Below are 24845 nucleotides of genomic sequence, written 5' to 3'. Positions count from 1 at the left end.
GCACCCCGTTTAATGCGGGGAACGGTCATTCTATATTTTTTTTTTAAGGCACTGGGTATATAGATCTTGATTGCAGCCGAGGAAGGAGGATCAAAGTGAGTCCAAAAGGTCAAACAATGCAAGAGATAATGGTAGGTGAATTACAGTGTTATGCATAGCACAAATGAAAAGAAGATCCAATGAATATAAGATCCAATCAGTGTTGATGTGACCCTCCCCTGATTAGCAGCCACTGGAACCGTTACTTTCCATAGCAAGCTAGCCATTTCCATTATTTCTGGAGTGTCACATTTGCTAATGAATTCACATACAGTGGCTTTATATTGGAGTGTCACTTTGAAATCTTTTTCTTGGATTTCAAGTCCTAGAAGGTTAAAATGCTCTTCCACTGGTTTTTATGACTATTTTAAATGTCTGATTTCTCTCCATATATTCTTGAGCATAGAGACCAGCCTGATTAATTTTTTAATGGCATTTAGATGTGAGTGAACAAGCTTTTGATGTCAGACTGACATCGTTTGGTCTAACACAATGTTGCTCTCAGCTAATACTTCTATAATTTGTTGTTAAGAATTTTCCTTAAAGATATAGTATCCTTTCCTGCTTCCTGTTCTTATTTGCAGACAGACAAATCCCCAATCTTAAGCAATAATTGGTCGCCTAAAAGTGTGTAACAAACTCCGGTGCCAACTCTGGATGGTATCCTACAAAGGGATTCCAGCAGTGCAAGGGTTTCCTCTTGTGCAAGGGTTTCCTCTTGTGCAATGGAACTTCTCCTCTCCCTGCCTACACCCTTCCCAAATGGTTGGGGGAATCTCCAGAACAGTTCTGGGGGCCAGACAGAGAAGAGGAAAGGAAAGTTCCATTCCACAGCCAAAAGCCCTTCTGCTAGCAGAAGCACTTTTTTTGGATACCACCCTGCTTCAATGTTTGATTAGATGTTGCATTCATTCTGATTGGGTTCTGTATTAATTTATAATAATTTAATAATTTATTATTTATACCCTGCCCATCTGGCTGTGTTTCCCCAGCCACTCTGGACAGCTCCCAACTGAATATTGAAAACACAATACAACATTAAACATGAAAAAGTCCCTAAACAGGGCTGCCTTCAGATATATTCTGTATTCACTTGTGCTCTGCATAATACTGTAACACTGCTACAGGTGTAGTCTTTGGCCCCCACTTTGTAAAAAAACCCAATATCTTAATTTTTCTCTCTGTATTTAAGGTGGGCACTGGCCTATGAAAGCTTACATCGCAATGAATTTGTTATTTTTTAAGGTGTCATGGGAATTTGTTGCTTAGGATAATGATTTCATTATAACACTGAGAGATTTACACAATCACGGTAACATTAATTCTTTGCATTGCCTTCTCCTCTTGGTACACTAGAACTATGTAATGCTCATCACCTGCCTAATTCATTGCACAAGGTCTCTTGCTTCTAGAGTTGCCACTCACATCATACATAATGGCTTTCACGTTTGTTTTTAAATTTTCTAATTATTTAAAACAATTTCTAACTAGACCACTCAGTTTCTGCCAGGCTTAATTGCATTTTAGTAGCTTTTTGTTAAATTCCTACTGAGTTTTTCATTTTTGTTGTGGGCTTTGCCCTTTAACCCTTTTTGTTCCCATTTTAAATAGTTGCTTAGTAGCACTAATTTGCAATTCATTTATGATTCATTACTTTACTAAATACACATTTGGACTCTTAAAGGGACCTGGTGCATTCAGATTTATATATTTGCAGTCACACTTTAATTGAGTAACAGTATATATCTTTTAGGAAAGGTAAAGCCCTGCCATATTCATGTTTTAAGTAGCAGGTTTTAAATCTTTTTAAAAAAATGTATAGCTATTGCACACATACTTATTTCAAATGCAAACATTTCATAACTTTTTAACAAGTTAAAAAAATAACTTTACATATTTGCATGCCATATTGGTCTGTGTTCTTGCTGTAAAATATACAAATGGCACAGTAGGGCCAAGAAGAAAATGTTTCATAGAGATCTCTTTCTTGTATGCCCAAACTGCTCCAGTGCACAAAAAGTAACATTTGATAGCACAATTTACAGCAGGACACTAATTTAGCAGCCAAATGGTGAACAATGGAATATGTAATTATTGTGCACAGTTTATAACATTGCATACATTGTATGTGTAAATCTACTTTTAATACAATGCACTGATATTTTTTTAAAAGATCACTTTTTAAATGTAGTATGACATTAAAAATGTTGAGCAGAATATATGGATTTGTCATTTAATTTTGATGTAAAAGACTCCGTATCAACACCAATAAACATACTTCCTAATACTGAATTCACGTTTTTCTTCAAGTATAAAATTAATTCAGAATTAATATTGTGTTTCTATTATACATATTCTGGCAATCAGGCCTGGTTTGAATATTGAGATGTCTGGTTATGGTGCATTTTAATGGTGAAGAAGATTGTCCTTTCTCCTCTTCAACAGTTTTAAAGGCTCCAATTTTTGCTTGAGAAGCAGCTGCCTTTAAATTAAGCAATATTTATCCTATTCCTAATACAAATACTTGATATGTTCTGAGTGAAAATCAAGAGCTTGTGCATGAATGATCGCCCCACCCCACTGAACTCCCCCCAAACCCACTATGGACTATAGATCCAGAGTGTCCCCTTGGTGAACTGAAGGGCTTCAGTTCATGAAAGGGATTAAGATCTAGCAGGTGCTTTCACTGAAGTAAGGGTGGGAGCCATTTTTGTTGATTCCCCTTTCCCTGGGCAACTTCCCACACTGTTCCAGAAGCAACCAGGGGCAAGTAGGGATCAGCAAAAACTACTCTCCTCACTTCTTCCAGCAGTCACTGGAACTCTTGACTCGGCATGTGGTTGGATCCCATGTCTTACAAAGTGTAAATGCAAATATGCTGCTGTGACATCCTTTCTTTGTTGAAGTTAAGTCTTTGAGGGGAGATTAATCCCATAAGCACACTGGAAGAAAACTGAAATGTTCCTTTGTGAGTTGAGGTAATGGGTGAGAACATAAATGATCCAATTAAGCTTGTGAGCCAGAGGGCTGCTTGGTTTCTGCAAAGACTAAGGGAGGGTTAATTTTATTTTTCCTCTGAACAGCAGGGCCAATTGTATTATCATTAGCTGCATTATCAAAACCCATCTGCTACATAGCAACGGTTTGAGTAATGCAGGTCCAAAGGTCCACAGCCCCAGTAGATGTGTGGATCTCTGGATTGTAGCCAATGGATCAAAATTACATATTAATTGGAGAGGAAAATACAGGTATCATATTTTCACATTTGCATTCCCCCAAAGTAGGTACTCCATTCAAGCCTTTCGTTTTGTAATAGTAAAAACTTGGTTGTTTTGTGGGGAGTTGTATGAGTAGAGTATGCCAGCTCTAGGGCAGTTTAATGAGGTGCACTAAACTTTTCTTATATGAAACATATTACGTATTTTAGAGGTACTTAAAACATTTTCAGGTGTCCAGTTAAACCAGGGTGGTCCAATTGAAGGTCTTTTCTGGCAGCTCTCAGCAACATTTGACTCCCTCCTGACCGCCACTGCCTTCCCAAAGCCAGGTAAGTGAGGCACTGGGCTTTGGGAAGGAGGTGTGAGGATTCTGCAGGGTCCTAGAGTCCTCCTCCCCCTACCTAGTTCGCACATTCCCAGCTTTGAGGAGGAGGTGGGAGGGTCAAAGACCCAGCCAGCGCCTCACACCTCCTTTCCAAGGCCCAGGGCCTTGGTTAGCTGGCTTTAGGAAGGCAGTGTGAGGGCTGGTGGGGGGACATCTAATTTTGACCTTGGCAAGGCAATGTGTGACCTGCAGATTCCGTGTTGAGGTAGTCTTGTGACCCACTTGGTGTGAATAGTTGGGCTTCCCTGCAATAAATCATAGGATTATTTTCATTGCAACTGAGAAGAACATGCATTCAGTGCTTTTGAAGACTGTAAATTGATCAGAATACATAGTGTTCAATTTTTTGTCGTTGTAAAAGGTACTCCAAAGGGATTTTGAACGAATATGGAGTGTTCGTAAGAATTAAGGGATCTAATATATAAACATGGTTTCTTATAGTGGACAGTTTTCAAAACAGTGGAATTTATGGAGCACATCTGTAAAGCAAACACATTACCAGAAAGTTGTGCCTTGAAAACATTGTTTTGGCTTATCATTTGTGCAGGTTGTTTAACAGAGTAACAATGTGTATTTTCCCCTAGATGGTGAACCTACATGGGGTACTCACTCTCTTAAGCCAGCAATTAGCTATATCATCTCTCAAGACAGGACCAATTTTAAAAAAATGATAATAATAGGCAATACCATCGGAAACAAAACCATACTTTTTGATCCTAAACACTTGTACATGGAAATAGGCTCTATTGTATGAACTAGCTGAGGTCAGATTTTTCCATCTGATCATAGCCTCTTATTAATTCCAAAGAATACTTCCTTTTCCCTTGTATTTTTGGTGCATTTAGTTCTTTGTCCTGCTTTCCCCATGTAACCCCCTATCTGTGCCACTTGAATGTGGCTCCTGACTGGTAAAGTCAGATTTAACCCTGGTCTATTGGCAGCTTTTTTTGCTGAGATTTTATTGCCATCTGCTGGCTGAACAGGATGAGTACCTCATCAAGGACAGCCATCAAGCAAGCATCCAGAAGCAAATGTTATGGTAAGTCCTAGCTTCCCCTTGTATCAATCCATAATCTGAGGTAATGGGAATGAACATTTTACATGGTGTTTTAGTTGGAATGGTCAAACTTCTAATTGTTTCCTATCTGTTAATAGTGGAAGCGGGAACAAGAATTTGACTTGCAGCTACTGGAAAGAGCTGTGCACCCAGAACACAAAGAGGAAAATAACTGGCTAAGAGTTGAACCTGTGTTGGTGACAGAAGCAGACCTAGAACCTCAAGACTATAATTTGGATATTAGCAGAGAGGTAAGGCTAGTTGTTTGTTTTTGCATTGCTACATATAGTATAAAGTGGGATAAATATTAACAACCAGAAAGGCAGCTTTAAGTGATGAAGTCTACAATGTAGAAATGTGTTATGTTTTTAGAAAAAGGGAGATACAGTGGTACCTCAGGTTACAGACTCTGTTAACCCAGAAATAGTAACTCGGGTTAAGAACTTTGCTTCAGGATAAGAACAGAAATTGTGTCGCTGCAGCAATGGGAGGCTCCATTAGCTAAAGTTGTACTTCAGGTTAAGAACAGTTTCAGGTTAAGAACAGACCTCCAGAACGAATTAAATTCTTAACCTGAGGTACCACTGTAATGGTCTGCTGCGCACATCACATTCAACCATATTTAAAATACTGTGGTTTACTGTGAAAGAGCAGCATGCTGGCACACACTGCTGAAATCATGGGTGCTTCTCTTTCCTCCGTGCTGCCAGGGAACAAGCCGTCATCTGGTTTGTGTCATCTGAACCTGTTTCTCCAAACAAACCACAAGCAGAAGCCAAGTTGCTTGGCGTGCCACTCCTCTAGGGTTGCCATATTTCAAAAAGTGAAAATCCAGACCAGGCTTCCTCAACCTCGGCCCTCCAGGTGTTTTTGGCCTACAACTCCCGTGATCCCTAGCTAGCAGGACTAGTGGTCAGGGATGATGGGAATTGTAGTCTCAAAACATCTGGAGGGCCGAGGATGAGGAAGCCTGCATTAGACCATATTTAATCAACTCATGTGATGTGCGAACCAGGCCAATGAAGGTCATGCATACCATAAACAGATTGAATTAACATTACAAAATTATTGAATCACTCGTCTTAAAATAAAGTCAAATAGAATTCCTATGCTTTCTCATTACCTATCAACCACGATGTCTATGAAATGGTGATCTATGAGAAAATGGTATCAGAGATTAAGATTCCATTGTGTTCTCCCCAAAAGGTAACACATAATCCCCATGGCTATTGGAAAAGCAAGAGGGTGTTAACTTTTTTATGCATATATTTGAAAAGCTGTAGAGCCATCTGGTGGCCCAAATGAAGTATATTATGCTGTCACTGAAATATGAAGGAACAGGGAGGAAAATCTACTGAATGCAAGATCAGTTTAAAAGCAATAAAATCATTAAATGACTTTAAGAATTCTGTTATTTTTATTTTCTTATATATGTATAGCTTAATTTTCTGTGTGATTTACAGCTTTGAAAATACATGATGCTGTGTGTGTGTGTGTGTGTGTGTGTGTGTTTGTCAGTGTCACACACAAGCACACAAACATATACACACACTGCAAATTACACAGGGCATGTAAATCCAGCATAAATGTAGCAACATAAAAATAAAAAAGAACATAAAAACACTAGGGAGAAAAGAATGTGGTGCAAGAAATTAAAATCAATAAAAAATATTGTTTTAAATTAAAATTCTTGGGAAAGTAAAAAGTTTTTCAACAAAAGACTATAATACGGGCTTTCTCCCTCATCGCACCTACCTCATTTCATTAGATGCAGAAGGATTTCCAATTATGAACTCAAGAACAGAATTAGGTGCATATGGGAGAAATTCCATCATATTTAATTCCGTTTTTCTAACATACAGCTAAACTTTGTTGTCGTTTGTGTTAGCAATTCAGCATTGGAATTACTGTTTTTATCAAAACATTGTTTTCAGAAAAAAAATTGGCCCACAAGTATATTATGTTACGATTTTCATAAGGAAGTGTTAAAATTCTTGTTTTGCCCTGCTTTTTTCCTTTGGTTGATTTGAACAGTTTTGTTTCAGTTGAATGTAATATTCTATATGAGCTACATTAATCACTTATGATTCTCTCTCCCTGCCACCACCAGTTGTCAAAACCTGAAAAGGTTGCAATTCCAGAGCGATACGTTGAGCTGGAACCTGAAGAACCCCTTACTCCAGAAGAATTAGCAGCAAGGCACCGTAACGCAGAAAAAATAAAGAATATTCTTACAAAGTCAAGGTCAGATTCTTATAAACATATTACTCCCATTCATTTTTAACATTAGAAATGGGGGGGGGGGGGACCTACTGCTGCAGTCTTGGTAAAGTTATATGCATTTGATCATAGTACAGAAACTTATAGAAATATATTAATACTACAATTAATACTAATTGTACTTTTTGCATTGAATCAGTTGCGGTATGTGAGGTGGGGAGTAGTGCTGCTTGCCAGGCAGAGCTAGAGTGTGGGATACCAGGTTGGCAGCAAGTTCAGATGCCCTCTCCCCACTGCTGCTACCAAGACGGTGCTCTCCTGCCCTCCCCACCACTCCAGTTCTGGCAGGCAGCACCACCACCACAGATGGAACAGCAATGCAGCATCACCACCCACAGCACTACTGTATATAATGAATATGGTGAATCATCATCATCATCATTTTATTTATGCTGAGCCTTTCCATAGTTAAAGCAATGCTCAAGGCGGCTTACAGCATGACAAGATTTACATAATTACCAACATAGCAAAAGTCATAAGCAATAAATAAAACACATCAAAAAGTATTCAACCAAATGGGAAACAATTTACACATAAATCATAAAATCTGACACTAAGAATGCAGTATTAATATCAATCACAATTTAAAATGGCATAGATAAAAAATAAAAGCAATTTCGAAAACAAAAATGGAGCCCTTTCTGCCCAGCAGCAGCAGCAGTCCTTTATGGAGCCTTTCAGGCCCGCCCCTGGAGGAGAGAAGGTGGAGAAAAGCAGGGCAGGGCTTTATTATTCTTTATTATCTTTTCCTCTCTGTATACTCTTATTTACAGGCTGAACACACAGCCCAGCCCAGCCCTGCTTTCACTGACACAAGAAATGGCAAGTGCTGCTGCAGCTTAAATCAGTGTGTTCTGCCCTTGCTAGTGAGCAAAGACATGTGGCTCAGCTGCCTCGCTTTCCCACCACTGAACGTAGCATAGCATAGCCTCTTCTGCCACATGGAGGTACAGAAGCATCAAGAGCTGTTGGAACCCTGGGAGCGGAGGCTAAAACTGTGTCCAGCGCCACTACAGGGGAGGATTTCCATTGCTTCAGATACATTCAGTTCACTATCTTGCCCAGATTACCACTGCAGCCTCTTCTCCAAGTTGACAAGAGATAATATTAAAGAAAGAATTTATGTCAGCCCACATAGAGCTTAGACAAGAAGGCAATTGGTAGAAGCTGACTTAGATAGGTATTTAGGTGAATTGAGCCAACAGTTTGATGGCATAATTCAGCAGAATAAAAGATTAGACTGCTGTTGCTAAAGAGGAAGATTAAAGTCTCAACAGAATGAACATCCTAGACAGGATACGTCTGAGGTTGAGATCTCCTACCTGAGTGATAACCTTTCCCTAGAATATAGGAGGCTAGTGTTCATGGTTTTGAATTTCCTAGGAACAATGCCACTAACCTCAAGTAGGCTGATTCTATAATAGAGCCTTGCCTTGCTTTGACAATAAGAACAAGGCCATTCTCCTTATTTCAGCCTTTTTGATTATAAAAATATATTTTGTTGTATATTAATGAAACAGGACAGATCAGAGAGGTCAAAATAAGTAATGATGGATTAAAATGTAATAATTAATTAATTAATTAGCCTTCTCTTCATCCCAGAGGTTTTTAAAACTATTCTTTAACCCCTAAGTCTGAAGAGTTGCTGAGGAGAGATTACCTCCTTTTCCTGGCACAGTTTCCAGTTCTGGGCTTCTCCCTGCAGCCTACACTGCAGCAAAATAGGCTAATGAATACTGCTATTGAACTGCTCATCTCCCTCACCTTCCTGCATGTACAGCCTGGAAGCAAGGCAAGGCTCAACTGCTATGATCCACCCTGGGCATTGCTTGGCAATGCCCTATTGCCCCATGACGTTCTGAAGCATCTCACAACAGCCATAAAATGGCCTCCAGTAGCATCCAGAGCCCAAAGATGCCAAGAGAACAATGCAAGAACTGTGAATAGTAAACTGAAAGGGTTCCCTGGAGCGTCTCCTGTGTTTAAAATTTAAGTGTAGCCAGAGGTAGTGGCTCCCACAGACTGGTTTTTTTTCGTAAGAAGCTAATGTCTCTCACTTGGTGGAAGCTAGAGAACACAGTTGAAACTTCTTTGTAGTACATGAGTTGCAGGGTTAGAATGGGACAGCAAATATTAATTACTACACTGCGACTCAATTTTTCAGGCAAAACAAAATAAAAAAAGAACAGCAGCTCTATTCTCCTCTAGAGGAAGCAACTCTTCAGCTCTACTTTCTGCTGAGCAGAAGAACTTTCTGTTTTGGGTCTTTGAAAATATATCTGTTTATTTATTTATTTATGTATGTATGTATGTATGTATGTATCTGTAGCACCACAGAGCCCCATGCCTTGGCTGTCCTGGCAGCACAGGGCTAGTTGATATACAGCTTTGCGAGTCAAATGTTTTGGCTCCCGAACGCTGAGTGTTCTGGTTTTCGAATGTTCTTTGGAACCCGAACGTCTGACGTGGGTTCCGCAGCTTATGATTGGCTGCAGGAGCTTCCTGCAGCCAGTCGGAAGTTGCTCCTTGGTTTCCGAACATTTAGGAAGTTGAACAGATTCCATTCAACTTACGAGATACGACTGTACTGTGCTTTTCCACTGGAATTTGGAGACTTCAGCAACTAAGTATAACGTTTCAGCTCATTTCTGCTCCACAGTTGCTAATAACCAGGTGTTGCTTTCAGTCGAAATAACAATAGAACATGTTTCTCTGTATGTGCTAACAAGTCCTTTTATCAACTGAAATCAAATGAAACATTCAAACATGATCCAAAGACTACAGTCTACTGTTGGATGCCCAGCTTCAAGAGTTTCATAATTGCATCATGATCCTGAGGACTTTGCCATTCTGGAAATGAGTGTGTTTGTGCATGTGACCCTTTTATATTTTTCTACAATCAAGCAGTATACCAAAATGTCTGCATACATGTGTAGTATATGCCTTAAAGTTAATGCGGTGTTTTTGTATTTTGCCCTAGTATGCACAACCTCCAGCCTTCAGCTCAGGACAAACACAAATCTGCTAATTTAGATTCACAGTTGCAAGAGCAAGAACGCATCATTACCATATCATACGCACTGGCTTCTGAAGCCTCTCAGCGGAGCAAGGAGGTGGCAGGTATTGCTCAGTTATTTATAAAGCAATGGCTTTGACAATATGTTCTTTTAATCCTATGGCTGCAAACTTCTAAGGTTTTGTGTTCCTTCTGGACTGCAGTACATACTAGGAACAACAGCAAGGCCATATCTACCCTTTGGGGTATACCCAGGCAAGTGCTCTTTGAATGCACTCCCGTGTAGTTGTGAGACACGGGATTTACACCATGGACTCACCTGCACAACATAAATGGGTTGCTATCAGTGTTGAGCACAGTGTTACCGCAACTTGAAGCAATCAGAAGCAATGTCATGAGTGGGGGGATGCAAGTACACGCCATATATATATATTTACTGGGAATCGCTCTACCATGGTTCCATATCTTCTAAGGCAGTCGCATGACATTGTTGTCTTAATACACGAAATTTTTCCTACTCTGATTTAGAACTGAAATGGCAAATACTTATCAAGTTGTTAGGGACACTGTTTTTTAAAACAGCCTGGAAACTTATTGCAAAAAGCTGGATAGAAGTTTGACGACTGGAAATTAAATTGCATTATTCAGCATTATGTCAAAGCAGCCCCTGTGTGTACAGCTGTGCTGGCAGGTTCTCTCTGTACTTGCCTGCACAATACGGCTTCGAAATGGATCAGACTGTGCTGAATGATTCGTTACTCAAGGGGTAAAATTCCATCTTTGTTTCCCATTCCCTGCAAGCCTATGTTTAACTGTTATATCTTGCACTCCATCTTCTCATCTGTTTCTCTGCCCATATATGTAGAATGTTCAAGTAGAAAAGGCATAAAAATGAAGTAGTGAATCTGGACTAACTTGTAGTACTGTTCCAAGATTTAAAATTGGTGAATGCATTTGATTTTTCAAATTATTATTGATATTTTAGTGGTTTTAATTTCCATAGAACCTAGTATAGTAAAACCAAAAACTTTAATAATTGCACAATGTACGTTAGACAAACAGCATGAGCCAGAAACAGCGGATGAAGATGTTAACGCTAATTACGTTTTCCTTGTAGCTCAGTGCTTCAGTACATTACTAATAAAGCACATTCTTCTCAGTTTGTCTAGCAGGGCCTGCAGCCTTCCCAGGTGGCTTTATGTTTTATTTACTGATTTCAGTTTCCATCCCATACTCAGGAAAAGTAACAATTTTGAATCACAACACTATAAAATCACCAAAATATAATATCCAGTTTTATTTGGTAATTCCTGTATGACTGATGAGTTGGGGTTTTTTTTGGTTTTTTTGGTTTTTTTAAAAAACCTTGCATGATTGCAAAGTCTTACTGCCTGCTTTACATTAGCCATGAAAAGTTGAGGCACAAAACAGTAATTCTGTAGATATTCAGGTTGAGACTTTGATGCATCACTAGGGCAGGGGTTGCAAAACTGCAGGCTGCACCCAACCCACAAATCTGCTTCTGGTGCCACCCCCTCTCTCCCCATGCCAAATTGAGCACATCTTCCTTCACTTACCATGCAGAAGCACTGCTGCCTCATTTGACATAGTGTCACTGCAAGGTTATAGAGCTCAGAAAACAGCTCCTCCCTACTCCAGTGCCAAGAGAGGAAAGGTTCCTCCCTCTCTAGCACAGAAAGAGAGAAAAAACATTTTTTAGGGGGGGGGCAGTACTGAGCAATATTTCTGCAGGTCAGGGAGTGGAGTTCCCCATCTTCTTTTTGTGCAGGCAGAAAGCTTAAACAAGCAAGTTGGGAGAATTTTCAGTCATTTTTAACATTGCAGAAACTGGCTTTTTTGTTGCAGGATTTGGCATACCTAGGCACAGAATTTATTTACTTCTCTGTGACCTTTCCCCTCTGCAGGGAAGTAGAACCGATTCGGATGGTCCGCCCCCTCCACTTAATGAATCCAAATGGTTTCCAGAGAGTAATAGGGGGTGTTTTATCCCATGCTCATGGCCTTTCAGCTGATTCCCTGGTGGCCCACTGGAATGCGGAGTTAACCAGGGCTATTGACTGTCTGGCTCCGAAGCGCCCTCTCCGATTGCATGGAGCCCGGACAGCCCCGTGGTTTTCCCTGGAGCTGAGGGCAATAAAACAGTCGCTGAGACGGCTAGAGTGCCAGTGGCAGAAAACTCATTCTGACTCAGACCAAACATGGGTTACACACCAAATCAGAATGCAGCAGCTGGACTGGTGACTGGGAGTGGCCACTGGGACCATGTAACACCGGTCCTAAAGGATCTTCACTGGCTCCCAGTACGTTTCTGAGCACAATTCAAAGTGTTGGTGCTGACCTTTAAAGCCCTAGATGGCCTCGGCCCAGTATACCTGAAGGAGCATCTCCACCCCCATCGTTCAGCCTGGACACTGAGGTCCTCCTCCGAGGATCTTCTGCTTCACTGTGAGATGCAAAGCTACAGGGAACCAGGCAGAGGGCCTTCTCAGGAGTGGCACTCTCCCTGTGGAATGCCCACCCTTCAGATGACAAAGATATAAAGAATTACACAACATTAAGAAGACATCTGAAGGCAGCCTTGTATCGAGAAGTTTTTTATGCTTGGTTTTTTTGTTTTTAGATATGCTGAAAGTCGCTCAGAGTGGTGGGGAAACCCAACCAAATGAGCGGAGTCTAAACAATAAAATTATTATTATTATTATTATTATTATTATTATTATTATTATTATTATTAATGTACAGTACTAAAAAGACCTAGCTGCACTGGCTGCTGACCCTGCTGTCTTGTATTCCAGCCCACGTGTCTGTTGTGTGTGAGTGTAAAATCACGGTGCCTAATTCCTTTGTATGATCCCTTCTAGCTCCGCAATTGACCTATCCATCTAAAGCACCCTCACCTTCTGTACCTCAGCCACCCCCCTTAAGCAATGGATTTCACTACACATTTGTCTAAGCATCTTGAAAGTAAGAACTAACTGCTCTTGGCTGCTTATTTTGTCATTAATTGTATGTTTTAACATTGTTGGTAGCTAGCTTGATCTTTAAGTGTAAACGTAACCCTAATTAATGCATGCAGACTTTAGTGATCTAAAAGATTCCTGCCACCTGCTATTAAAAAATACCTTATGAAATATATATGAGTTCATAGAAATGTTCAGTAATTGCTGTGAGTTTGGGATTTTGATTGCCTCATAACTATGATGTAAAATTTAAAGAGAAATGTTTAGATGTGGCGTTTCATCAGCAACCTACTAAAGATTACACCTTTAAAAAGGTATCTAATGCAGCACATGTGCTAAATGGCACAAATAATCCCTTCCTGTATTAAATGGAAAATTAGAACCATTTGAAACATACTACTGGTGGGACGCAGGTGGCGCTGTGGTCTAAACCACAGAGCCTAGGGCTTGCCGATCCAGAAGGTTGGCGGTTCGAATCCCCGTGATGGGTTGAGCTCCTGTTGCGCGGTCCCAGCTCCTGCCAACCTAGCAGTTCGAAAGCACATCAAAGTGCAAGTAGATAAATAGGTACCGCTCCGTTGGGAAGGTAAACGGTGTTTCCGTGCGCTGCTCTGGTTCGCCAGAAGCAGCTTAGTCATGCTGGCCACATGCTGTACACCAACTCCTTTGGCCAGTAAAGCGAGATGAGTGCTACAACCCCAGAGTCGTCCGCGACTGGACCTAACGGTCAGGGGTCCCTTTACCTTTACTGGTGGGCTGGGTCTAGGAAAAAGCCTCCATCAAATGACAAAGTAACGGAATAGCTGGAGGGGAATAGTTCTATGTTAAATTATTTCTGTCATTTTCCTAACCCGTTGATTCCATAATTTTCCATATGAGAAATCTTTGCCATGAATTGAGGGATCTATTTTTGCCACAATTATAGCCATTGTAATTATTCTACAAAAGGAAATTTCATTTCCCTCTGTATTCCCATTTCTTTACCATGGTGCAGTTTGGCATATAACTCCTCTTTAATTCCACCTACAATTTCACAATTTATAATTTTAAGTATTCCTTCTTATCAGTACAGAAAGTATAAGACTTCAAAAGAACTTTGTGTTATGAGCACTATTTATAATTTTGAAGCTCTTTACTGTTAAACCTTAGGAAATCATCTGAAGAAAATATTAACAAGGGCCCTGAAGTCACTGTTTACACTGTCACAGATCACTGTCCCAGACTTAAACTTCTCAATTTCTTCTTTTAAAACGCTTTGTCAAAATAAGATAGTTTTAGGAGGGCAATCATAACTGACATATTTGTCCAGGCCTGAGGAAGGTATTTTTCATTGTTGAGGATGTTTAAATGCTTTTGTCCTTAATATATTGTTTTATGACATTGGTTGCTCTGTGCTCCCATTTGGGAGGAAGGATATTAAAAAGAACAAATAAATCACTGTGACATTATTCAGGAATTCCTCAAGCTGCCATGGGAATGAGATGGGCATTTCCCCCCCCTTTAGTATACTCTTAATCCTGATCACCAAAACCCACCATATTTAATCAAAATGGTTTTAAAGCTTCTTCACATAATATAGACATATCTTAATGAGTGAAAGTACCCAAAACAAGCCTTCAGCTTCACTGATAATATCCTCTTTCCTTCGTCAAAGACTAAGAAACTTCAATTTAGAGGTGAAGCATAACAATTAGTTTGAACAGGGAAAGTATTGATTGCATTTTCCATTGCCTACATAGTATCAAGGTATATTGTAAGCAGTATGCTTATCTGGCTACATTTACAAACGTTCTGAAGCACCTATTGATGGATTCATCCTTTTGTGGATGTGTGTGCTAAACCTGTTGGAATAATATCTAACTTCATTGTTTCTCTTCAAACTAGCCAAAGCAGTAAATGAACGCTGATCCCTGATACAAACCCGTAACAACCACCTGAAGAAGAGAGCAGCGAGGAGGAAGACTTCCCTACATTAGCTTTCTCTCCTGTTTATTTTTTATTTGAACACACATTACAAATAATAACTGCACAGAAAAAGTTTTGTACAAAAAGAACAATTGTTTATATAAACAGCACTTTTAATATACTATATTATATATTGACATTGTATATTGGCATTGGTTACAACCCTGCACAATCAACTGCATTCAATTCCTGTTGATGTTAATAGGTCCTAATGCTTTAAAGTGCCAGATTGTGAGCCAATGTATTTTTAGAAACTATATATATATGATTTGTGGTTGGTTGGGTTTTTTAAAGGGCTGCATTCATTTAAAAGTTTGGATGTATGCAATAAAGGCAGGTGGGTGTTTTTAGCTTCTTTTTTAAAAAAGGAAGATTTTCGGAAGCACATAGCATTTAGGTAGGAATAATGAAATCTTTTCCTATTTTTTCAGGGTTTCTAATACATTTGTTACTACTGATTATCAGTCAGATAAAATTTTACTGAAATATTCAAAATTTCAATGGTTCTGGAATCCCGTGCAAACAGCAAAAGGCAGGTACAAAACATTGCTAATAGTTGTATGTCACTGTCCTTTTATTATGTAGCTTAGTCCAAGCAAACATTGTCCAGTTACTATTTCAAATATATATTTTTCTCTTTAACTTGGGGTGTGGACACTGAAATATTTTGAATGTGATCTGGTTTCTATCCCACTGCGGATGAAGCATCTGTGAACTACAGAGGATTATCATAGAGGTCAATAGAGCCTCTACTTCCCTCCTTGAGAGCAAAAGCATGACTGGCCATTAAGTGGAATGTGAGATCTGGAGCACCTTTCACTCTTTTTGCCTAAACATGAGTTACTCATGCTCTGAGCTTGAGTAACTTGTGTCATGCAGAGAGGGAGAGCAGGAGGTATGCACAAAACCTCCAATTTCCTATAATAGCTTGTGCAAAGACAAGAAGAGGGAGTGAAGAGAAATTGGTCTTTTGAGCCCTTTTCTGCACATGGGTGCTGCACCTGAGATGGGACTGGATCACCCATGGAAACTGAAATATGTAAAGTGAGCAATGCAAATATTAATAGAATGTATAATTTTACATCTATATTCTTTTTTAATTAACGTTTTCAACAACAAAAAAGCAAAAAATGATTTGCTATCAGTTGTTGTTAACTTTGTATAGTAATTCAGCTGGTGCCCTCAGTTTTGCTAAAACTTTCAAGTATATTTTCTTGAGTCTTGGACAAAAGGCTAGCACAACTGGAGAGAGAGTTCATGAGATGCTGGTGCGTTTTTACTTGAAAGTGTGTGTGTGTGTGTGTGTGTGTGTGTGTGTACTCAACAGTGTGTGCTTTGCAGCAGCCAATGCGCTGTTCATACTGAGTGAATTCAAAATGAATTCACACATAATTCAGTGCATTGTCATATTTACTGCGGCATTCTGCTATAGTGCACTCCTTTTATACAGAAGATACGCAAGAATGAAATCAACTCATTTGAAGTATTTTGTAACAGTGGTGTAAGCCATTAGAACTGCAAGTAGGAGGCCGAGACAGGCTGCCTTTTATTCCCCAGGAGCGGACCTGGGGGAATCCGATGTTTCCACAGGCCCACCCACAGGGAGGTTTCCTAGCATTAGCAATTATTAATGAGTTTTACAGTATATGTGGGATGTGCTATAGGCATTAAATGTGTGCAGAATTTGTTTAGGATGTCACTGCCCTGTTAGCCTCCCAGATAAGAGATATAGACTAACTGTAGATAATGGGTTGTAGCCAGTGAAGTTGTCTTGTTTGTGGAAGGACCTCCACTGGTGCAATGCACTTCCCTTCCTTTTCCTCTCCCTGTTTCAGAGGGTTGGGGGAGTGTCCAGAAAAGATGGGGAGACATGCAGGAGAAGGAAATGGAGGGGAAGTTCTGTTGCACTAGCAGAAGTCATTGTGTGAACAGGCCTTACTTTGTTTTTGTACAGCAGTTCCCTGCACTGCATGGCAAACTAATGAGATGATGCTGCCCTTCAGTGAAGTCCTCCTGGGGAGCATGCGGGTCTTTTGGTATGGTCAGATAATCTCTCTGGATTCTGGCCCACACAATTTATTGGGATGGAATGGTCAAAATGTGACAAATTCAAATGTTCAGGAAGTGGTGGGTAGGGTTATGGCTGGATTAATTTGTTAATACTTTGAGAGAAAGAGATGCAGAAGCTAGTCTGAGGAAGAGGTTAGATACGATTACGCTAAAAGCAGGTCTGTGTTAAAGAACAATTTTCTTTTGCAACTTTGTATTTGTCGGCCTGTGTATTCAACCTGTATGCTTGTGGGAAAATGACAGGGTAGATCATTTTTCCTATTCATAAATTCTCTCTCTGTAAGACAAGCCCACGTGTGTAGTAGCTTTAACCTTTTTTCTCAAACTCATTCTTGTTATCTGTATCTCTTGAAGTGGTAACAAATCCATTCTAATACAATTCCAGTTTTCCACTTCCTTTTCTTAAGGGCAGTTCAGAGATGGATTTAGGTGTGTCTACTTCAGCAGTTGCCATTTATCTTGAAGAAAAGTTTCACAAAAAGAAAAGTCCCCCCCCCCCCCGCCGCCATTAGTAAGATATTGGGAAGTTATTTAAAAGTGTTGGATCCAGACTTCGCTTCTCTTGTTGAAGATAGAGATGCTGGAGACAAATTTTGGCAATTCCCTCTGCAGCCCCCAGTGCCCCCTCACACTGTTCTGGAGGGCTGGGAGACCTGCAGGAGGTAGGAAAAATTGGAAAATGTCACCTGCCTCTTTCTGCTACTGGGATCCATCGGATAGATCAAAGCCTTCCATATACAGAAGCCTTTCCTTCTGTGGAAGGTAAAAGTCTAGATCCAATCCTCAGTCTCCACCTAACTTATTGCTCTTATCAAAAAAAGTAACTGTGATGGTGTTTAAAATTATCAAATAAAAAAATCTTACTCTATTTTGACTATGCTTGGAAGCTATTCTTGATAAATGTATTTAGAAAATGCAGTCTATTTTTTACTAACTGAATACTGCCTGTGTCAAGTCTGTAACATTTTGCCAAAATGAAATTATTTTATTTTTGCCTTTATTAAAATGTAGAAATAAATATTTTGCCAGAAAACATTAATTTAAATAAAATGTAACAGTTTGGGGGAAATGTAAATGTACATATTAAACTATTAACATAACACTGGAACTGCCTTTGGATGTTCAGATATGGTTCATCTGATTTGGGCTTGGTTTGGCTTGACTTTTAGTTACTGGTGTTACAAGCACTGATTGAAGTCCACAGTAAACTCAGTGAGAGGTTTTCCTGAACAGTAGGATTTGAATCCATCCCTAACCCTGTATGTTCACTGTTCATATACAATGCTGTAATGCTTGGTCAGTGTCTCTAACTCCTGGCTCATTCTTTATCACGTCATAGAGATTGCACTGCTGGAAGAGAAGGTGATTCCATAATAATACAAAATAGCATTTTGGTGCAGTAAATTGGATTTGAATGTAGGAGCCCCAGATAGAGCCTTGCTGAATGGGCTTGGGCAACTCACAGGATGGCTAAGTGCATACAATAGGATATGCTATAATTTACACTGAGCTTTCGGGAGTTCCAGAGTGGCTTTTGGGTTGGTTGCAGATACAACTGAATGTATCACTGATTATATTTGTTCAAGTATAATCCTATACTGTCAAGCTGTTGTTCTCTGTTCTTGGTCACTGTGGCGCTAAATAAATTGCCCTGAACCCTGGCATACCCAGAGGTAAGTCATGATAGTGCACACAGTCCCAAGTGCAACGCTAGATAGGCAGACAGTCGAAATGGTCAAATACAGGTCCAAGACCAATGCAAGGAGCAAGTTCCAAAGTCAAACCATCAGGCCAGGTTCCCGCCTTTGCAGAAGATCCAGGGTTGGAACACCTGGGGGTCACTCCCAGAATCACAGTCCAAAAGCTGCCGGCTCTGGCCCATCAGCAGAGAGAGCTGAGCAGACACAGAGGCTTTGGCTTGCTTCCCTTTTATCCTTCTCAATCTTGATTGCTGCATCTGTGTTTGCTCCAGCTGAGCAGCTGGGCCTCTCCACTTAACAAGGCATGTGATCCTCACCTGTGCTGAGCCTAATGCAGCTGAGGGACCACAAACCTCCTCCCAGACCTAACGAACCTCATAGTCCTCACCTGGCCCACTAGTGTGCTGGACTGTGTTCCCTTGCCTGCCTCAGTCTCCTAGAGGGCACCTTCCTCTGGCTTCCATGAACTGTCAGCTGCCCCTTCGATGTCCTCCAATGTCCTGTGAGTACCTCCTGTCCCCAACCCCACCTTCCTTATCTTCCTCTTGTCCCAGTTTGTGTCAGTCGTGGCTACACGCCTCATCCGTATCCTCCTCCCCTTCCTCAGTGTCCTGGCAGTTCGTGGCATAAATACTTCGTATGCATCCACAATAATTGTTTTTGAATTATTGTGTTAATTTTCTGGAAGATGTGAAACTTTGCACTGCGGCTTTCTGTTCCAGGGTGCCTATCAGTCTTCCCTCACTTTTCTTGTACTTATCAGTAACACGCACTTGTGCATGTGAATACGGTAATTGCTAGAGTCATACCAGGCAAAGTTTTAGAATACAAACCTGCAAATGTGTTATCTGATGCTTAACAGAGTAATCTTATACTCAAATGTAAGGGTGAGTTCAGTGGGGCTTGTTCCCATGTGAATAAGGTTGCAGTCCAAGACTGCATCGCAGCAAAGTACTTTATTGTGTCTAAAACCCATCAAATTTGCTTTAAATAGCCTTACTTCAGCCTAAACATTGCTTCTTTTCTAAGTTGCAAATGTATTTTCTCATCTGCCATCTTTTTGACACTTGATTTAATGTGAATTTTAAATAGTTAGAATAACGTGCATATTGTGTATACAGAAACTTGTCAGTCTTCATTTGTAATTGTGGCAATGTGTTACACAGACACTCTTGTCCTGTAATAGGCATAAGGCATTAACCAAAGAAATGTCTGGCAAGGCAACCGGTTGGAATTTTAAATACGTCAGTAGCAAGGGACCCACATCCAAGTTGCACAATGTCTTGCTTCACACTGTGGATAATTCTGACTTTGATCAAACTCAGAACTGTTGAATGCCACAATATGAATGAGAAGACCACTTTATTTGAGAACTAGGTATGCATGTAAATGTTGTGACCATTAAAAATCCAGAGGTGGTGAAGGGAAGCTCAAAGTTAAGCTTCTTAGAAAATATTCTGTTTTATAGTGCCATCAGGTGAAACTTAAACTGGACAATCCAGCCGTGGGAATTCTGTGCCATGACACTGCAAGCTATTGTAGCCACCTCACAATCCAAAGAGCAACAGCAGGATACATTCCCTGGGCTAATGAGCCGAATATATCATAATGCTTCCCCAAAAGTGGTCAAAGTTATCGATGGATATTACCTCAGTGGAACTTCCTTACCTTCTCTTCTAACAATTCTGCTCCAGATCTCCTCTTGAGCGTTGGGGGGAAAACACAGAACAAATTTAGGGTGTGTGTGAGAAGAGGATTTTTTGTTGAATACCTGGTGATAGATTTATTTTTTAAGCCCCATTGCTTTCAATGAGTGTTAGGCACCAATCCAAAGACCTGCCCAGCTTAATGTAGGGCTTAATGTAGAAGTGTAATGATCACTGCATCCAAGGCCCAACCACTTGCAGTAGCCTGGGTGGAAATTGGGGAGGGTATGAAAAAGTGCATCTATGCTATTCTGCCTCCTAGCTTGGTACAGACTCTGATTGGCCCTACTCTCTGTCTTTCACCTGGCATAGGTCATGGCCCAGGCAGTTTCTCCATTGAAACCAAGTACAACGGTCATCCAGATGGTCAGTCTCATCCAATATATTCTTTAGTGCCTTACCCAAAAGAGTCTGTAGTTATTACAATACTTGGGGTCCAAAGATGCTTTTCAAGAGCTGACTGAAATTCTCCATCAATCGAGTCATAGCTACCTATCCCCTTTTCCAATGGCCATCTTTTACTGTTAGGAAAAGCTTGATTTGGCCCAACGCCAACTCAAAGGACCTACAGAGTTCAGAAGCACACAGCAAATTCTGGAAGTATTTTCCTGTTTCCCATCCACTCACAATTTCACCCGCTTGCGAGATTGGAGAAAAGTTGTTTAGAGTTTGCAGAAACTTTCTGGCGCTTGCTCACTCCCCTCAGAATTTTCTATCTGTCGTTGCTTTTCTTAAATATACTTTGTGAGTTATGGGACCGCCAGTTACTACCATTAGTGTCTCTTATTTACACGTAGTCCAGGTTCAGACTAATGTGTACTGCTACTTAATGGTTCTTGTTTCTACCTATTAGCAACAATATGCTACTGGAACTATGGACAGTAACACTTGTGGCTTTGATCATTGTTAACTATGGTAAATGAGTTGCCGGTTCTCTCTAGCATGCGTGCCAGTCCCAGGAAAACAATATTAATATTACAGGTTTCAAAATAAACAGCAAATGTCTTGACAGCTAATAAGTTACCTTCACCCAGGATTTTTTTTCTCACTTGAATGGCTTTCTCAAAAAATGTGTGTGTGACTTTCATAGCAATTTATTTTGTACACTTGAGAGATAGTATCAGTACTAAGACACAAACTTCAGATGTTGGAAAGGCATGCTTTTGAGGCTCCAGTCCTCTGATTTCTGTTTGTCTTTCTGTATTTGAAAACATTTGCTAATGCAGTTTATGTCTGAATTACATAGTTATAAGAAGTACAGAGGAGGCATGGAAAAATTGCTGTATGTTTTTGCCCAATATGCATTGCTATTGGCTGGTTAGCTGCATTCAAAAGGCTAAGACTTTTATTGCCTACTAGTGAAAGCAACCTTTCTTCATAGTGGAACAGTACAAAGGAAGAGCACAAAATGTACATACATCACAGTGCCTGGAATTCTGTTTGAACAAGTGTATTGATTGGGTCTGACCTCTTTACACTTTTTTCCATTATTTGAAAAGGTGCATCTAAGTGTAGCTGAATTGAACCAACTGAGATGAACTTTCCATGAAAACTTCTTGAGATATTTCTTTTAGTTCAAAGCTTTGGGATTTTTAAAGGGCATTTTTAATACAGTCTGTTGAGGTGTTCTGCGCTGCAGCCACACTTTGAATGTTTTAAACTACAGGTAAGTCTGAGAAGAAGGAAGAAAACAGAGGTGTTGCAGGAGTATCATGGTATGGAGAAATAGTAACCTTTTGACCTATGGAATAAATAAAAATGTCAAATAATGCTTTGAGAGAGAACTTTATACTCCTGTTTGCCACATTAGCATGCTGCTTTGGATTCACAGAAAGGTATCTGAAAGAGATCAGCCACTCCAATTGACTATTTTGACAGCTAAACAATTCATGACATGCTTGTACTGAACTTTCCTCAAATATCTCTTAACAACAGATTTCACAACGGCTGGTGCGAATGTTCTTCATGGCCCATTTAGTTAGCCAGTGGGCTACAGTGAATCTCATCAAGGCACTAATCAAGGCGCAGGACAAAGCAGAAAAGCATTTTTAACGTGTCTGGTTTATTTAAATAAGAAGCAAGAAAAAAATGAAAAACTAAAAATTATGTTAAAATTGGAATGTTAATTAATAGCACCCCCATTTTTCAGTGTACCGGAGACAAAAGGAGTAAGAATGGAGATATGGAGGGGAAATGTGGAGTCTTTGCAAAAAGTGTCTCTTAAATTGCCAACAAAGATATTCAATATATCAGGTGATTCTTGCTAGCATGGTAAATACCCATAATCAAAATATCCATGTTTTTGATATGGCAAACTACATGGGGCAGTGGCTCTGCAGTACGGCCATAGTTCATGGGTAACATAAATCAGATAAAAGGGTAAACATAAGAATGAACTGTGTCAGTCCCTGAGGTTTGTGTTTTGTTCTGGGGAAATCTTATGGTTGCTTTGGGCATATTTATGTGGGAAAGCATACAAATGGAAATAGTAGTAATGATGCTGATGCTGATGTTACTCTGATCCATATAGCTGAAGGTATAATAATAATAATAATTTATTATTTGTACCCCGCCCATCTGGTTGGGTTTCCCCAGCCACTCTGGGCGGCTTCCAACAAAGATAAAAGACACACTGAAATGTCACATATTAAAAACTTCCCTGAACAGGGCTGCCTTCAGATGTCTTCTGAATGTCAGGTAGATGTTTATCGCTTTGACATCTGATGGAAGGGCGTTCCACAGGGCGGGCGCCACTACCGAGAAGGCCCTCTGCCTGCTTCCCTGTAACTTGGCCTCTCGCAGTGAGGGAACCGCCAGAAGGCCCTCGGAGCTGGACCTCAGTGTCCGGGCAGAACGATGGGGGAGGAGACGCTCCTTCAGATATACTGGACCGAGGCCGTTTAGGGCTTTAAAGGTCAACACCAACACTTTGAATTGTGCTCGGAAACGTACTGGGAGCCAATGTAGGTCTTTCAAGACCGGTGTTATATGGTCTCGGCGGCCGCTCCCAGTCACCAGTCTAGCTACCGCATTCTGGATTAGTTGTAGTTTCCGGGTCACCTTCAAAGGTAGCCCCACGTAGAGCGCATTGCAGTAGTCCAAGCGGGAGATAACCAGAGCATGTACCACTCTGGCGAGACAGTCTGCAGGCAGATAGGGTCTCAGCCTACGTACCAGATGGAGCTGGTACACAGCTGCCCTGGATACAGATTTGACCTGTGCCTCCATGGACAGCTGTGAGTCCAAAATGACTCCCAGGCTGCGCACCTGCTCCTTCAGGGGCACAGTTACCCCATTCAGGACCAGGGAATCCTCCACACCTGCCCGCCTCCTGTCACTTATGTATCAATAAGTGAAGTTGGTAATCCTTAGCTAATGTAAGTAGGATGCCTGTTTGTGTGAAGGTAGGATTTAGAGCGGGGAAGCCTGTGTCATGCCCTCCAGATATTATGGACAAGTTTCATAATTCCTGACTATGGGCTATACTGTCTGGGGCTGATTGGAGTTAGAGGAAATTCATTTTGTCTTCTTTTGGTTTTATAACAAAGCAGAACAAGGGAGGTACGGCAATAATAGCTCAGACGTTGCTCCAGCCCATCAGGCCCCTATGGACAGGAACAGAGGAGCCAAGGCTGTAGGCAAAGATGCCACAGCCTGATCCACTTCCCCAACAGAGCTATCTTCCATCAACTGCCCAATGCAAAATAACAGGGTGAAAAGGCAAGAATATAAATAAAACTCATCTGTGTCAACTGGACTGTTCCACAGAGCCAGCTGTGGTGCAGAAAGCACCCTAAAAACGTATTGTGTGTGCGCTGAGAGGTAGGTCCTGAAGAACCCACAATAGCAAGTCAAGGAGGGCTGCATTCTCAGTGGCGATGGAATGGTGACAGATTGTTGGGGTGGGGGAATAGCACACACTGAATGGAATCCTGAATGGAAGATGATTCAGGTCTCACTTGGAACAAGCTAAAAGCAAATTCATTTCCCAAGAGCTTAGCCTTATGTAGCCAAAACACCACCACAACCCCTACAAACAAGGTGGTGTCAACAACCTCAAACCCCAAAGAATACAGTAATGCCAAAAAAACCACACACAAAAACCACAAGCCAAGGGATCAATGCTTTAAGAAGGGGGAGGGAAAACAGAGGATCAAAAACAAAAACACACACTCTGAAATAGCCCCTTAAGTACCCAGTATGCTCACTGGCATGGAATACTGTCTGTTTGGGGGTGGGGTTGAAATCCAGAAAGAGGGAACTGAATGAAGTAAATTGGAACATGCAGGGTATGGCTGGTTGACTGGAACCCTTCATAACACACTATGCTGCACCATTTTGTACAGGCCTACTTGCATTGTTCTATTGTGATGTTATTACTGTTATTTTTATGTTACTTGGAAGTTGCCTTGGAAAGAATTTGTATTC

The 24845-nt window shown here is 40.6% G+C and overlaps 1 protein-coding gene and 1 long non-coding RNA gene across 13 annotated transcripts in view; one reads left to right on the top strand and one right to left on the bottom strand.

The window, feature by feature from the left end:
* PLEKHA7 (pleckstrin homology domain containing A7) overlaps positions 1-16227 on the top strand; it is a 152860-nt gene extending 136633 nt beyond the window's left edge. For 9 of the 12 annotated variants that reach the window (XM_081925825.1, XM_081925823.1, XM_081925826.1 and 6 more), the window contains 5 exons: positions 4798-4950; positions 6810-6943; positions 9960-10099; positions 12878-12980; positions 14861-16227. In XM_081925825.1, the coding sequence (XP_081781951.1) occupies positions 4798-4950; positions 6810-6943; positions 9960-10099; positions 12878-12969 (519 nt within the window). In that variant the 3' untranslated portion in view covers positions 12970-12980; positions 14861-16227. Of the gene's footprint in view, positions 1-4797; positions 4951-6809; positions 6944-9959; positions 10100-12877; positions 12981-14860 lie in introns of those variants that run through there. The other 3 variants (XM_081925821.1, XM_081925824.1, XM_081925819.1) reach the window with 3 other exon arrangements.
* Positions 1236-4681, bottom strand: LOC309378216. The gene is made up of 2 exons (XR_014171877.1): positions 3795-4681; positions 1236-3603 (listed from the first exon to the last, which is right to left on the bottom strand). It is a non-coding gene; the product is annotated as an uncharacterized lncRNA (long non-coding RNA).
* Positions 16228-24845: the final 8618 nt, after the last annotated feature.

Source organism: Podarcis melisellensis (assembly GCF_964234715.1).
Source record: "Podarcis melisellensis genome assembly, chromosome: 1".
Classification (NCBI taxonomy): Eukaryota; Metazoa; Chordata; class Lepidosauria; order Squamata; family Lacertidae; genus Podarcis; species Podarcis melisellensis.
This window is presented reverse-complemented; position numbering and strand designations above follow the sequence as displayed.